The 16,533-nt window shown below is 46.7% G+C and overlaps 1 protein-coding gene across 1 annotated transcript in view; it reads left to right on the forward strand.

Annotated features, from left to right (window-relative positions):
• LOC142889925 (copine-8-like) overlaps positions 1 to 15,269 on the forward strand; it is a 41,522-nt gene extending 26,253 nt beyond the window's left edge. The window contains exons 9-20 of the mRNA XM_076028605.1: positions 322 to 426; positions 897 to 938; positions 1,680 to 1,755; positions 2,040 to 2,096; positions 2,751 to 2,812; positions 2,907 to 2,953; positions 4,612 to 4,793; positions 7,953 to 8,080; positions 9,704 to 9,806; positions 11,552 to 11,609; positions 12,707 to 12,780; positions 13,534 to 15,269. Coding sequence (XP_075884720.1) covers positions 322 to 426; positions 897 to 938; positions 1,680 to 1,755; positions 2,040 to 2,096; positions 2,751 to 2,812; positions 2,907 to 2,953; positions 4,612 to 4,793; positions 7,953 to 8,080; positions 9,704 to 9,806; positions 11,552 to 11,609; positions 12,707 to 12,780; positions 13,534 to 13,746 — 1,147 coding nt within the window. The 3' untranslated portion in view covers positions 13,747 to 15,269. The remainder of the gene's footprint in view (positions 1 to 321; positions 427 to 896; positions 939 to 1,679; positions 1,756 to 2,039; positions 2,097 to 2,750; positions 2,813 to 2,906; positions 2,954 to 4,611; positions 4,794 to 7,952; positions 8,081 to 9,703; positions 9,807 to 11,551; positions 11,610 to 12,706; positions 12,781 to 13,533) is intronic.
• Positions 15,270 to 16,533: the final 1,264 nt, after the last annotated feature.

Consider the following 16,533-nt stretch of genomic DNA (forward strand, 5'->3'; position numbering starts at 1 on the left):
GCCCCCCTTATGTACAGCCCTGCCTCAACACATCATGTTACAAAAGCTCACTCGAGCTTAGCATGCAGAGTGACGATGGCTTGGGACAAAGTTTTGCAAACATTTTCTACTTCCTGTTTGCAACGGGCGAACCTTCGTCCGTCACTTTCAAGCATGTTCAAAATCTTGCTGGAAACCATTTACGATTAAATTGAAATCTTTACAGAGCAAGAAAAAAACCTCCAGTCTCACTTATGGCATCTTTTATCCAATTCTGGAAACTTGCACTAATCTCTGAGCTAGGCTTGGATTCACTTCCTGGTTTCTTCCTCTTTTTCTCAGATTCACCATCTGCCATAAGACGGAGGTGGTGAAGAACACACTGGACCCAGTGTGGCAGGCCTTCAAAATCCCCGTCAGGGCGCTGTGCAACGGAGACTACGACAGGTAGGGCTTCCCGCCTGCTCCGCCTACTGCCTCGGAAAAAAGGCGGAGTTTGAGTGACATGTCAAAATAATAGATCTTTGGAGGAATATTGAAAATTTAGATTGAATAGTCAGTTTTCCTTTTGAAGAATTTTGACGTAGGTACAGATGAGTTGTGTATATATCTATATATACATATATCTATATATATATATATATATGTATATATATATTTATATATATATATATATATATATATGTATATATATATATATATATATATATATATATGTATACATATATATATATATATATATATATATATATGTATATATATATATATATATATATATATATATACATATATATATATATATATATATATATATATATATGTGTGTGTGTGTATGCCTTGCTCTGTTGTGTGACGATCGTAAAGATGGCAGGCTGTAAAAACAACACGCAAATGGAATTGCTTTGTTTGTCCTGCAGGAGCATCAAGGTGGAGGTGTACGACTGGGACAGGGACGGAGGGTGAGGGAACTACTTTCTTCTTCCGCCGCTGATAAAATAGACCCTCAGGGCGTCGTAGAAATCGTTAGCCAGAGGCCGTTTCTCTCAGTTATTCAGCTGCTCTGTGTAAATATAAAAAGCATCGACGCGACTTGCTCACCCGGTTTGAAGGTTCACAGGGAAAATGAAATCAAATGAAAGCGGTGCGAGGAGGCTTCTGGGACGGCGTATCGCGCGCCCTCCTGTTTTCCTCCACATTTGACAAAACCCTCCTTGCCGCTTTGAGCCGAGCATTAACTATTAACGCCGCCTGAACGCTCTCTTGACAGCAGCGGCATGCCGCCCGTGTTTCAGTGAACATTAAAAAAAAAAAAATCCTCTGTGTTCTCAAGAGGGCGCCGTTTACTCCTTCGCGGCTCATTAATATTCATGGTTTTCGAGGCTGATTTTTCATCCGAGCTTCTCGTGATAACACTCGGGCCGAGGTGACCACAATACCATGGTTTTTATGTTATTATTATGCACAAAAGGAAAAACGCGACCATTAATTAAGAGTGTTGTGTAGTTGTGGAGATTTTCGGTTTTATAACTGACCAAAAAGAAAAAATGGGAAAAGAGTTTAACTTAAATTAAGCTTCATAATGCCTTTATTTCTGTTATTTATTTATTTAAAACAAAAAAGTCCGATCCCAGTGAGTCACCTTCACTGGAGGGTTAACAACCTGCTGCTTAATTGAGGCCATTTTCCTTTTGTGCCCGCAGCCACGACTTCATCGGCGAGTTCAGCACCAGCTACAGAGAAATGTCCCGGAGCCAGTCGCAGTTCCACATCTACGAGGTGGTGTGGCCGTCTGTTTGCTTTTGTTTTGTTTACCTGTTCCAGATCCTGGAAAGTCGCAAAATTAGTTGCAAATTAGGCCGATTGTTGAACTGGACCCACTGAATCAATGTGGTTTTATCTAGACGTAGAGTGTCTTTAGGAATGAACCAGATCAGATTACAGTAAGCTCCGCCCTCTTCAAGTCACATGGTGACATTCAGCTCAGGCTAGTTCATCAGGAGAACAAAGTGCTTTGTGATAAAAGTTGCTGTTTTCATTTGTTTGTTTGTTTGTTTTGACAGGTGCTAAATCCAAAGAAAAAAGGAAAGAAGAAGAAAAAGTACCAGAACTCGGGGACGGTACGTTTTGTTCTAGCAACAAACAGGCAGCCGGTCGTCAGGTGTATTGGTTTTATGTTGGAAACCACGGGAATGTCAGGAAAAGTGAAACACGTCGCTTTTTAGACAGTCACTCTGTTGGAAATTACAAATTTGATTTGTGTTTTTTGGTAATTTTTAACGACAGATGGTCACATGACAGCAGCTGCTCCTGTCCCCATGTTATTCACTTGAGATCTGCTAAAACGTTTCCCTGTTCAGGAAAAAAAATGGTAATAAAACCGCAGAAGATGTGGATAAATGTGATTAAATTGTTTCTGACAGTGCGAAAACTGTGAGAAGACCACTGGTTCAATTCCTTTGTTGGGTTAGTTTAAAACTTTAAAAAACAAAAACAAAACATGCAAATACATAATGTCATTTAAACAATCAACGTTATTGATCAGATTGAGACCAGGCTCTGTGCTCACTCACCAAACTAGTCTTTGGTTTTAGTCGGAGGCTGTAAACACCGGGCTTAATCCAATCTCGACGTCTTTCGCGTTCACTGATAACCAGTTGCTGATTGCGATCGAGTGTGTGAACGGTCTGCATTCGGCTCCTCGCTGAGCTGATCTCACACCTTCCAGCTGTGTTCCGGCTGATGAGTGACTGTCGCCCTGATTTGTGGTGCAGGTCACCCTGCTGTCCTGCCTGGTGGACACCGAGCTCTCCTTCCTGGACTACATCCGCGGCGGGTCGGTTCTCACTCCCTCTGCAGCAGATTGGCACCATCGGCCCGGGTGTGGAGACGGACTGATCGCGTGTTGATTCTCTCTTTCTCTCTCGTAGGACTCAGATTAATTTCACAGTGGCCATTGACTTCACCGCGTCAAACGGTGAGTGCTTCAACGCTCCAGCAGATGAAACTTTTCTCCGTGCGAAATCTTTCAGCGTCGCCAGTCAGCTTTGATTTATTATCATCGTTATCATTATTTGTTATTGCTGTCGTTTCCTTCAGTCGCTCGCTCTCCATGTCAGATTATCTGCCACTCGTCTGATCTGAGCTCTCAGCCAATCAGGTCGCTGCCAGTCCCTGCAGGTAGAGGGTGAGCTGCGCTGTTCATCAGATCATCGATAAACCCAACAGAAACTTTGTCACTTTGTATGAGTGATGATCTCATTTCAGTGCGGCGAGCAAATATTCCTAACGCAATATTATGGATGTTGTTCCCTCAGCTGGGAAAAGGGGGCGTCCCCCCCCCCCTCCTCTCTTGGAGAGTCAGCGGAACCTCGAAGTCATCTGTCATCGTAATGAGGTCGGGCAGCGATTTACCTGCCTGAAGTTCGTTTCCTCATGCTCGGTGTTTGGGTTCATTACTGCGTGGAAGTTAATGAGCGTGCAGAATGACTCTGTGTAATTAACTGTTCCTCTTTGCTGCCTCACTTCTGTAGCATTTAAGCAGGAGGGTTCTGGCCCGTTTTTCAACTGAATTTCCCATAATTCAAATTGAGAACGCACAAGTTGTGTGTCAGACTTGTGTCATTTTGCATATAATAGTTGTGCTGTTCAAGGACGTGGAAAAGACTAAAAATAGGATCAACAACAACATCAGCGGCGCTGTAGGGTGTGTGTGTGACTGAGTGTGTGTGTGTGACTGACTAAGTGTGCGTGAGTGTGTGTGTGTGACTGAGTGTGTGTGAGTGTGAGTGCGAGTGACAGTCCAGTTGACGTACTATTGGAAATTACACCGCAATCTGAAACGGTGACAAAGCACAAGGAAATGTCACCTGGAAGCGAAGATGCACACAAAGGTTTGGTTGAAAAGAAGAAATGAGAAAAGATGAAATTGCATAAACAGACAAAAGAACTGAAACAAAACAAAGAAACACAAACAAACTTCGTATGCAAAGCGAGAAACCCCCCGCTGAGCGAGCAAGGAGCGATCATTCAAACATGTAGTGACTCAAGGTCCTGATACACCGGCAGAGAATTTCCACGGAGCGAAAAAGCAGCTGTTATTTTTTTCGCTCTTGTGTTGAATTTTGCAGAGGCAAGAAGAAAAAAAAAGGCGGAGTGTGTAAGGACCTCCAGACGTATTAAAGTTGAGTGATCCAGCTGGACATGCTAGGATTAGCTCAAGCGGTGATGCTGGATAGAGTGTCGCCTTCTATGGCCATGTCGTGTTTCCAAGGGACCACGATCAGTGACGGACCTGCTTTCAACATGTGAGACTTATTGTTTAGTTTTATTCATGCAAAGCCAAAGTTGAATAAATAAAACCAAACTGAACTTCAGCAGAGTTCCTGTGACAGAGGCAGGTCCGTCCCCTTGGAAACAAGACATTGTGACATTTCTGGTAACAAAACAGCGGTCCCCCCACAGAGCACATGTGACGTTCACCACACCACGGGAGCTTCACTTTTTTACAACCTTAGGTCTGACAGTGACAGAAATGGGGTGTTGCCCCTTTAAACCAGCTAAGAGGCCATCGGGACGGACGAGGTCAGCTGGGCCGCGGTGACAGGTGTGTTGCTGTGTGTTTCTCCCCGGCAGGAAACCCGTCCCAGCCCACCTCGCTGCACTACATGAGCCCCTACCAGCTCAACGACTACGCCATGGCGCTGCGGGCCATCGGCGAGATCATCCAGGACTACGACAGCGACAAGATGTTCCCGGCGCTCGGCTTCGGAGCCAAGCTGCCGCCGGACGGACGCGTCTCGCACGAGTTCGCCCTGGTAAGGAGGCCTGGATCTGTGTTTGCCCAGGATCTAATGATGTTTCCTCTGGAAGGTCTCCTCATTCTGTAGAGGCAGGACTTCTGTCCATCCATCCATCCATCCATCCATCCATCCATCCACCTGTCCAGTCGTCCATCCATCCATCTGTTCATCCTTTTGTTCATCCATCCATCCATCCATCCATCCATCCATCCACCTGTCCAGTCGTCCATCCATGCTTCTGATCATCCATCCATTCATCCATCCACCTGTTCTTCCTTCTGTTCATCCATCCATCCATCCACCTGTCCATCCATCCATCCACCTGTCCATTCATCCATCCATCCACCTGTCCAGTCGTCCATCCATCTGTTCTTCCTTCTGTCCATCCATCCATCCATCCGTCCATTCATCCATCCATCCACCTGTCCAGTCGCCCATCCATCCATCTGTTCATTCCTCTATTCATCCATCCATCCACCTGTCCAGTAGTCCATCCATTTATCATCCATCTGCTCATCCATCCATTTGTTCATCAGCCATCCTTCTGTCCATTCATCCATCCATCATCGATCCTTCCATCCGTCCATCCTCAAGTTTATCCATCCAGGTATGTCTTCCTTGATCAGTCCATCCATCATCCCTCTTATCTTTCTGATTATCTGTTAATTTCCACCCCTCTGTCATCATCCATCCTATATATCCTTCCATTCATTTTCCAGTTATCCATCCATCCTTAACCCATCACCCTTCTTTGTATCCATCCTATACTGCACCCCTCCATCATCAACCCAAGTCATTTCATCCATCTGTAGTGTCCATCCTTCCATCCATCATTCCATCATTCCATACAACCCTTAGTTGTCCACACCTCCATCATCCAGTTATCCATCCTTCTTCGTGTCCTTCCATCCATCCACCAATCCATCCATCCATCGATTGTCAACTCTCCCATCCATCCATCCATCCATCCTGCAGGCCTCACTCTCCCTCACTCCTTCTCGACCTCCACCACCTCCAGATGCTGCTCCAGAGGCGTTTTTCCCGCTTTTTACAGCTGCTCGTCGTTGGCTAAGACTTTCTTGGCCCTGCGGGCTCCGAACCCGGAGATCAGACACGTGCGCATTAATCGTAATCTCGGCGAGGATTGCAGCTGCCGCCGACTCCGGCGGGGTTACACAAGAATGTTTTTTTTTTCGAAAAAAGAGAAAGCGAAGGAGTCCCGCGCGCACGTCTTTGCAGAGTCGGCTGAGATAATTAGCGAGCCGGCAACATATGGAAGCCTTTAATAATGCACCAACGTCCTCCTCCCAAAGTTTTTGTTTTTGTTTCCTGCAAGACGCCGGAGTCGGAAGCTGCCAGCTAATGAATCAGTTAAATCTTCTGTTGCAAACGGCCGGATCTCGGTGGTGAGCCTCTTAAGGAGACAACATTCCACCGCTATTGGTTCCACAAACGAGGTTCAGAATGTGAGGAGCGGCGCCTCGGGCGCTCTTACACAAATGTTGCACCAGAGAAAATGAAGCGTACGGGGTGTTTGCCTAAAATATGTGGAGCGAGGCCAAGGCCAGATGAGGTGGTGGATCCTCAGCGGCTCAGCGCCGCCCCCCAGAGGCTCGTTCTCCATCCAGGTCGTAAATTGTAAAAGCGCGCGGGTGTTATTGATGTTCTGGCCCTTGGGGCGGCCGCTCCTGATGCCTCCAGCTCTGCGGGTTAATCCTGTTATTCTGCAGCTTGTTGCCACAGTCGTTTCAAAATAAAAGCACATTTCCCCATGAGGGGAAGGGAAAATAGCCAACGCCTTGGTCTCAGAGTGGCACGATTTGCTACCTCGCAGATTAACGGGTATCTGTAAAGATCCGGAAATGAAAATAAAGCATCTTCAAATTCACTGGCTACCCAAAATAAATAACACATGAATGAATCACTCCTAATTGTCCCATCTTGCTGTGCCTCTGCGTCGTTGTGGACGATGCATCGTGCCTAGAGAGGAAGTGAGCTTTGTGTGTGTGCAAATATTCAATTGCTATTTTTTTTTTTTTTAAACCAGACTGGACGTTCTAAATGCAAACAAGAAAGATGAGTAGAAGAAAACCTCAGTTTACAAGTGAATATTGTTTGGTTTTTTTTTTTTTTTAGACATCAGCTGTATTTTAATTCTCGCTGGTTCCAGATGCTTTGAGTTTCTCTCTGCCGTCACGCGTCAGGCGCGGCGGCGGCGGCTGACAGCCTGGTCCCAGCGGACCAGTTTTCTCTAGAGCTGCCGTCACGGCGAGGCTGTAAACGAGCGGCCGTCCAAACCGGAGCCGACAAAACGTCCCGGCGCCCGAGATCAATAATTCCCAGAGCGTCGACTTGTCCTTCACGGCTCCACACTCCCACAGCTGTTATTATACACTTGTGTGTTTACATATACATATATATATATTGTATGTGTGTATATGAACATAACGCAAAAAGCAAGGAGATTTGTTTTTGGTAGATTATTTCATTGTTGTAACAATATTTCTTGGAAATAAATCTCATATCTTTGGAAAGCCTGTTTATTCCCCTTTTAAATGGTGCCACACTTGTAAGGAACATGCATTTGTGGGGTGAGCAGACAAACCTTCTCTGCCGAGTCAAACAGCTTATTCTATTCCATTTACTCCTGTTTGGTGGATTGGATGAAACAAAACATCTTGGCAATTGATTCATTTAACAAACAGGAGCCTCAGTGGTGTGTAGAAGAACCACACACAGCCACAGCCGCCTGGCATCTCCTCGTGCTGGTCCCCAGCCTGGTCACACACTGCTGTGGGATGGCATCCCATCGTTCAACCAGCAGACTTGTCGCAAGTCAGCCAAAGTGGTTGTGTCGGTCACTGTGGCACGAACAGCACGCCCAAGCTGATCCCACACTAGGTGGTATGCCGATTGTTGAAGCAGACGCCGATCAGGCCTCTGATTGGCCGCACCTGGTGGCACCAGAAGCTCAAAAAAAGAGTCAACAGCAACAGCAGAATAAGCTGTTTGACTCGGCAGAGATTTGTCACATTTTAAATGCATGTTCCTTACAAGTGTGGCACCACACACACACACACATACATACACACACACACACATTGTTGTTCATATGTCTTCATATGCATAACTTTCACAGCTATTTGTGTCTTTTGTGTGTTTTTTCTTTTTCAGAACGGCAACCCACAGAACCCCTACTGCAGCGGCATCGAGGGCGTGATGGAAGCCTACTACCAGAGTCTCAAGTCCGTGCGTCTCTACGGCCCCACCCACTTCTCCCCCGTCATCAACCACGTGGCCAGGTAGGTCGGCGGGGCAGCCAGCAGGGGGCGCCGGCGAAGGGGCTTTGAACGCACAGCACTGTGGAAACGTGGCACTGGCGACAACCGCCGCTGTTGAGTGTCACAGCGACGGGCGTGGCCGCCCTGAGTCAGTGGGCAGAGTTTAAAATAAACACACACACACACACACACACACTCACACCTCCTACCACTTTACCGCCACCGCGGTGAAAAGCAGTCAACCAATAATTGGCAGAAACAATAGCAGTAGATGGAAATAAATGCGTGCGCACACACACACACACACACACACACACACACACACACACATTTTAACACTTTAGATAGGCCCACCCACCTCGACAGATAACATGAATCACCGCTGATGTAAAATTAATGCCCTGCCTTGTAGTACAGGAGATCTCCCCCCCAGACACACATACACACACACACAGCCCCCCCCCCCCACACACACCTCCACCTGACGTTCCCTATTTACAGAGCTTGGCTCCTCGTCGTCAGCGGTGACTGTAACAACCACTTTGCTCACCTTTCATCATCACTGCCTTGCAGATCCCGCCCCCCTCCTCTTCCCTCTCCGGGCGCCGTCCGCCCACTAGGCCTGAGAATAGCTTCATTGTTCGGCGAGCGCCTCCGTGGAGCGGCTGACTAAAAACCCTGCAACCAGACCAGGCTAAAAAAAAAACTAAATATAGAGAGACTGAGAATAAATAAATAAGACACAGAGCCGCGTTTGTCGTTTTCTTCCCGCAGAGGCGGATCTGCCTTCACACCCTCCCTCCCCGTGCACAGACATGATCAGAAACAACTACACATTGAGATATGTGATGAAAACCGGCTTAAATAAATGCAATTTATTTTTATATATATTGTAATAATATTAAAGAAATAAAATGTGAAAGCCAGCAGAATAACAGGACAAATCTGGTAAACAGCATTAAATCATCAAACAACTCTGAGGTTGTTTTTTTTTTTTACTTTCCACAATAAATAAGGCCTTTTACAGTGCGCACGCACTCACACACACACGGCCACACACGCTGCACTAGCCGCTGGCCTTCTTCTGTTTGACGGCATTTCGAGAGGTTTTTTTTATTGGTCAAAAAATAAAAAATGAATGCGGCACATTTACCACGAGGAGGATAATAAACGCTGCCTTGTGCACAAAGTAGGTCTCCGCATTAATACGGCAAGATGGAAATTCATGGTGACAGTTGAGAGACGGGCTGCAGATATGTTTATACGTTGTGGGGGGTGGGGAGGTGGGGGCTGGAACGGTCGCATGGCCTCCAGGCTGCGTGGAGTCTCAGCAGAAAGACGCTTCATTAAAACTTCCGGCTCATTTGGCGGCAAGGCGGCCGTGTCTCCGCTGTAAATACACAGAGTGATCCGTTTACCTCCGACTTACTGCGTTATTAGCGCCCTGATTGGCTCATTGGCCTCGCAGTGAAAAGTTTGATTTTTGGGTGGGTGGGGGGGTGGGGCTAACTCTGATGTTGGACGGTGGGAGAAGTGCCTCCGTCAGCAGCAGCCCGATGGGCTTGGCGCCAGAACCGGCACCTCCTCCTCCTCCTCCTCCTCCAGTCCTGCTGACCTCTGACCCCTCTCCTTCTTTGACGGCAGGTACGCCTCGGCGATCACGGACGGCTCGCAGTACTTCATCCTTCTCATCATCTCCGACGGCGTCATCACCGACATGGCGCAGACCAAGGAGTCCATCGTCAATGTAAAGTACCAGACTTTTTTATATATATATATGTATATATAAATATATTTATTTTCCACCACTTCACTCATGAGGGGAAAAAAACCCCACAAAAATGCAATCGGTGCAGGATATTGTTGAACTGGAGATGAAATGAAGCTGCTGCTTTTTAAGGAGGCTGAGATGTGAAACTGCTGCGTCTCTGTGGAGGAACGACAGAAGAAGCAGATCAATGAGAAAATCCAAAAAGTGCGACGTGGCTGAAAAAACTAGGCGGTGTTTCCCCCTGATACACAGAACCAGTTCTGGTCTTCTTGGACGCAGCCTAACGTCTCTGTGGGCCTCTGAGATCTTCTCTTTCCACTAATACCAGTCCAGCCGCTCTCATGTCCCACCATAACCAGTGCTTTAAGCTTCTCCTCTAGAACAGGCATGGGCAAACTATGGCCTGGGGGCCATATGCGGCCCGTTAAGCTTTTTAATCCAACCCGCCAAACTTGAAGAAATTATTTCAATAGTCAGTAAGTCAAAAGATTGCTGTATATCATTCATTTCTTCAGTGTTTTAAGAGTCATTTCAATGAAAAGCTAAATACTGGGCTTCAAAGACACATTTTCTTGTAACTTTGCTTTTGTTCATTTTCAAATAACATCAAAGCACATGTTTTCTACACATCCCATGATATATTTTTTTCTCCTATGAGGTGGGTCATCAAAACGTTCCATTCATCTGCTCCTGCTTCGGCCCCTCGATTAAATTTTACATTCCATTGTGGCCCACCAGTCAATGAGTTTGCCCACCCCTGCTCTAGAACCAGTGAACCGAGCTTCTTGACAACCTGGCTAAGCTGGCGGTAAACTTCAACTTCAATGAAAACTTGTGCCTCTGTTGAACGCCTAGACGGCAATAAACTGAAGCAAAAAGCGGCGCCTCCACCGTTATATTAGCCTCGGAACTGTTGAGTCGACAGCTTTGATCTATGGCTCGGCAGCGTCTCCACATTCCTCCGGTTCGTTTCCTGGAGCAGTCCGCAAGGTGACGCCACTGATCTGGTTCCTAATGAACCGGCAAATGATGTGAAAGGGCAAATTAAAAAAAGAAGACGAAGAAGAAGGAGCACAGCAAGTGTCAGACTCTGAGATTGGACTAATGAGGGGGAGAGAAATTCCTGCAAATGAGAAAATCTTGCAGCTTTACCACCAGAGATGATGCAACGGTTTGCCCATCTCTGTGTGTGTTTATTCTTTAAGTCATCACCTGCTCTGATGTGATCTTATTGTAAACTGAGATCTGAACCTAATTATTTACTAGCCCGCAGAAGATCCACGGCCCCGCTCATATCCCAGGCAATTTAAGCGTCCACCTAATAACAAGAGGAAGTTATGAAACACTGTAAAAAAAAAAACCTGGTTCATTTATCATTCATCACTGGAAGTGTTTGCCGCCGTCCCGCTCGACCCAGATTTAATAAACAATATTGCGATGCTGGGCGGTGTGATCTTTTTTTTTCTATGGAGTGGGGGGGATGTAAATTGACTCATTTCTGAGCTGTCAGGCCTCCGAGCAGATTGAGACAAACTTGCAGATGCATGAAATTAGAAAACGCGGCAGAGCTCTCGCCGGACAAGAGGCCTGTCCTGACAACGGCTCTGGAATTAGCCGCGAGCTAGCAGCGTGGCTAGTCGTCCCCGCTGGGGCGGGAGTTTCACCGGCAGCCCACCATATTTCAGGTCATCAGACCCTGATGTGCCTGTTCTGTCTTGCAGGCTGCTTCCCTGCCCATGTCCATTATAATAGTCGGGGTTGGACCAGCGGAATTTGACGGTAAGAAAGTGCTCGTGTTCTTACCTGCATGCATGCATCCCTCTTCCTTCTTGCTCACTCCGGGGGTTGAGTGGATGTGAGAATTGTCGTTTGTCAAAACGGGAAATTGTGCCCCTCACTGGATCAGAGAGCCAGTGTGCGGCACCGTTGCACAAATGTCCCTGTGGTGCATATTAGGGATGGAACGGTTCACATTTGGTTCTACTGTCTGGGTTTCGGAATGTGTGTGTACCATTCAGTCCATTCGCTTGTGGAATTGTCCTTCTGCTTCTCCACAGATTAGCGTCAGCGCTAACTGTGACCCAAACATAAGCGCCGGCATCAGCACTGGTGTCGACACGAGCAGCACAACGTTTGTTTGTTTGTTGAAGATTGATTCAAGGCTAATGAACTGGTTTTGGTGTTTTGAAGACATTTCGCCTCTCATCTGAAAGGCTCCTTCAGTTCTTCAGAACCAGTACATTTGGTTTAGCTCAACAATATTCAAGTTCTACGATGACCGAGACAACCGAGAGCCTTCACAGCACAGACAACGGCCAACCTTCTCTTCAGTAGCAACGTCCTCCTTGGTCCGGGACTGATGTTGAAGGTCCTTTCTGTCTGGTTGTCTTTGAGCTATTCACCCAAATTGAAGGAAAAATCCAAATAAGGGGGCGGGACTTAGCGATGAATGAATTGCCAAATATAGATTGTATATTTCAGTCATAAAATACATAAATGGTGAATTACTAGGTAACATATCTCGATAATATGTGGTATTTCTACGGCCTTACAAAATACAACCTACACCCCAAATCAAAGCGAAGTTCCACGAAGCAACCGTGGCCATGAAACCGTGATCCGATCCGACCCCTGGATTCTGTCATCCGTTCCAGCCCCGGTGCAGCGTCAGGCTGCAGCGGCACGTAGCAACCAGCACATTGCGATGTAAATTCCACAATTTGCATGCCACGACAGGGGAGGGAATGCTCGGAACGCTCGGAGGGAATGCAAATTGTGACACTCCAGTGGCCCGGCATCATTTTGACACTGGACTCTTCTGACTCAATGGGCTCTTCTTCCCCCCCCCTCCTCTTCTTCCTCCTCTTGTACCACAGAGATGATCGAGCTGGACGGGGACGAGGAGCGGATCTCATCACAAGGACGCTACGCCGAGAGGGACATTGTCCAGGTGCGTCCTCGGCTGTCGGAGTGTCCGCTCAGCGGAATGTCCGGAGGAATGTTGGGATTGGTGATTAACGAGGGAACGATGATGCCTGCTGACCCTTCTCTTGGTGTTCCCACTCTTGTTTTTTTTTTTTTCTCTTCTTCCCCTTCATCTGGTTCCTACCTTTTTCACATTTTATTCTCATCCCTTTTTCACTGCCGATATTTTGCCAGAACGTCCCTCCTTGTCTCCTTTCCTATTATAGGTTGTCCTATCATACAATCCATCCACATTCGCTCCTCGTTTTCATTCCTTTTCGTTTCTCCTCCATTCTGTCTATCCTTTTTCAACTCCTTGACACATCCCTTTGTGCCGTGTCACAGAAGCTTCCAGATACTTGGGAATGAGTTTTTGCACGATTTAGCAATTTCTGGACCAAAATACGGCATTAAAAAGAAAGAATGTACAGGCAAGGGTGAATTATGTATCCACCGCAGCCCAGTTTGCCATTCGGCTATGTTAGCATTTGGCTAACTAATAAAAGGCAGACTTCTGGTGCTGGCAGTGTCCGGTTCTGGAGGGGACTTTTGAAGTCCTGACTGACGGTGGCACATACTCTGAACCGTCACTGCACAATGATTTAATTTTCAGGGTTCCGGATGGTATTGATGGATCTTTGTTGGGTGAGGGTGTACGCTAGGGTACATCTGAAATATTTGAATTTTTGTAGCATCTTTGTAAAGGGGATTCTATACTTTGTGCTCTCATTTTTTCCAGTTCGTCCCTTTCCGCGACTACATTGACCGACGCGGTAACCACATCCTCAGCATGGCCCGCCTGGCCAAGGAAGTGCTGGCCGAGATCCCCGACCAGTTCCTGTCCTACATGAGGACCCGAGGGATCAAACCCGGCCCGCTGCCGCCTCCCTACACCCCGTGTCCGCCGCCAGCCATCCACCCCCTCCTCACCAGACGGGTAAGCCGGATCTAAGAGCTGCCCAGGTTCCGCTGCAGCCGGCCAACCACTGGTTCCGAACCATCCTCCTCCTTCTTATTCTTCTTCTCCTCCTTCCTGCTCTTTACTGGAAGCTACTGAGGCTCCGGCGGTTCCCTCTGACCGCTCCTCTGTCCCATGTTGCACTTTGGTTGCGACCGCGATGAGCTTCACAGCCCGACTCTTTTTTGTGGTGGAGGTTATTTGCATCGGGACTATGAAAGGACCAAAGCTCCAGGCCGACGGGGTGTGATGCTGGGGAAAGAGGTTTTTCCTTTTGATTTTTTTCTATTTCAACACCCCACAGTTCGTCTTTCACCAAAATCTCCCGTCTTTCGAGATGATACTGTTTACAGAAGTGGAGCGGAGAGTTTTACACCACCACCAGAACATTTCTACCAGTCAATGTGAAAAACGCAGAAACTTCCAGATTCCTATTTTTCGCCTGCAGAAACTGGAGGTTTGTGACTTTGTACAAAAAAAAAAAAGACCTTCAGGCCCACAGTGCCGTGTTCTTCATTACAGTGTGCGTGCGACTGTGTGCAAGTTGTGTGTGTGCGAGTGCGTGTGTGTTTTTATCCAATATAAGTCTATAAATGGAGCATGTGCTTGTTCTGAGTAAGCATGCACTGTCGTCCGTCTTGCACTCAGGGCTTCGTCCCTTCCCTCCACCACCTCCACCTACTCACCACTGCCACCTCCCATCAGCAGCAGAGCCGTCAGCCTGCTGAAATCGCTCCACGCCTCTCCTCCCCTCTGCTCCGTCCACCTGCTCGGCCTCGGGAGGAAGCTGTGCTCCCTGGGAGTCGGGTCAAATGCAGCAGGGACCAGAACCTGCCTTACAGTCACAGGCACCCTTTTTCTGTCTTGTTTAGTCCCCTACCCTCACTTCTCCTACTCCCCCTCCCACCGCCACTGTGGGTTCTCCAAGCCTGGGAGTCAAAAACACACACATCTCACCGCCGAACCCCACTGTGTGTTTCCATTTCCTTGGTACCGGAACATCGCTCATCCGTTTAGAAGCGTTTTCTGTTTTTTATTTTTCATTTATCGTCTCTCTACCTCTCACTTTGTCGGGTATTGCCAAAAAAATATATAATAATATTAACTGTGCGTTGGCGTGTCAGTGAGGGGTTGTATTATTTTTTGGAGGGAGGGATGGGGGTTCATTTGTAGAATTCACATTCATATTTCTTTCTCACTAGCGGTGTTGTTAGAACATGGTGATAGTTGCCAAACTGTTGGAAGTTGGCAGCTCTGTGTTGGCAACACCTGCACCGTTGACTAGAATACAAAAAATCTGGAAAGCACACAGACCTGCTGTAAATCAGCCAACTTATTATAAAGACGTGACAACATTTTAAAATTCCTGTCTGGAGACTCTACAGAACATTTTTCTTTCTTTTTTTTTTTCTTTTTTTTCTTTGTCTTGGATCCACAACAGTCCAAATGGATTCCACTGGCTGAGCAGGTCAAGTTTAATTTTCTCCATTGGAACCCAACGGCCTCCTGATGCCTCAACTATCATTGTTACTGACTGATGTGTTTTGGTAACATCTGCTTGGATGATTCTGGCCAGTTTTATTATTTACCACCGAGCAGCCAAAAAAAAAAAAAGAAAACGCTTTGTGAGAAAAGAAGTTTCATTCTGCACCATCCTCGGTACAGTTGCAGGAACCAGCAACAAAAGAAAGGAGCAAGTAATTTTGGCCTCTGCTTATCTTGCAGCTTTAAAAGCATAACATTACACAGCAAAGTCTAAAAAAAAATATAAATTATGCCAATTCTTCATTCCGACTCTGCTCTAACTTTGGAATCCATTCCGACAGACGCTGCTGTGGATCTGAGCTAACTACCGCCGTTAGCTACAAGCTAGCTACAAGCCTTCCAACGTCTCACCAACAAACCAACCAATCGCATTTCAGCATTTCCACCTTCGCGACCGAGGACAAAACAAAGTTTGCACTGACACTTTTTTTCGCCACATCGGGGTAAAAAAAAAACAAATCTTTGACGTAAACGTGAAAACAAAACTTTTCCCATGTGACACAAAGCAAAAGCACAAACTTCCACAAGAGCTGCAAGCCACACCCCCTCACAGCTCATGTAAACAAAAACAAGATTGTTTTTTTTTTTTTACGTGTACGTTGATCCTGTTCCGAATTTTTGGGCCCCTATCCAGTTAAGTAGTTGGTGGACGAGAAGTTTATACACTTTTATAAACTTTCACCTCAAACTCATCAAACATATTCTATAAGTGTCTACTGATCAAACTTTTGCAACCTTTTCCTATTTACACTGTACAAATCTTTCTTTCTTTGCCTTCTCTTCCGTATCTGCCAATATACCGAACGTGCAATGCTGCTTCTCAACTGTTGATTTATATATATATGACGTATTACATTTTATACCGAGGCCTGTAATCATATTTAAATCATGACTAACAGGCCTTATTCATGTTTATATACATACGTTATTCATATTTAAATCATGAACGACAGGCCTGTATTTTTTTATAAGCCAGCCGTCGGGGGCGATGACGTGTATTTCATTTAGAACCAAACCCGTTCACACGTGTGTGAGGCTGTAGCGTCTTGACGCCTGATCCTTACTTTGACTGGGCGGGGTGCCCCGTGTGAGGCGACGGTGGAGAGGGAGCGGGGCTGAGAGGGTTTTCTACACTGCTGTATCGTTGTATCTTGGCGGGGACCCTGAACAACTGGCGAGGGGTGTTGAATTGCACAATGTAGCACCGATCTGAGGTCCAGCACTGGACTGGACCAA

Source organism: Nelusetta ayraudi, unplaced genomic scaffold (assembly GCF_046127955.1).
Source record: "Nelusetta ayraudi isolate G7.1 ecotype Tasmania unplaced genomic scaffold, CSIRO-AGI_Nayr_v1 ptg000026l, whole genome shotgun sequence".
In the NCBI taxonomy this organism is placed as follows: Eukaryota; Metazoa; Chordata; class Actinopteri; order Tetraodontiformes; family Monacanthidae; genus Nelusetta; species Nelusetta ayraudi.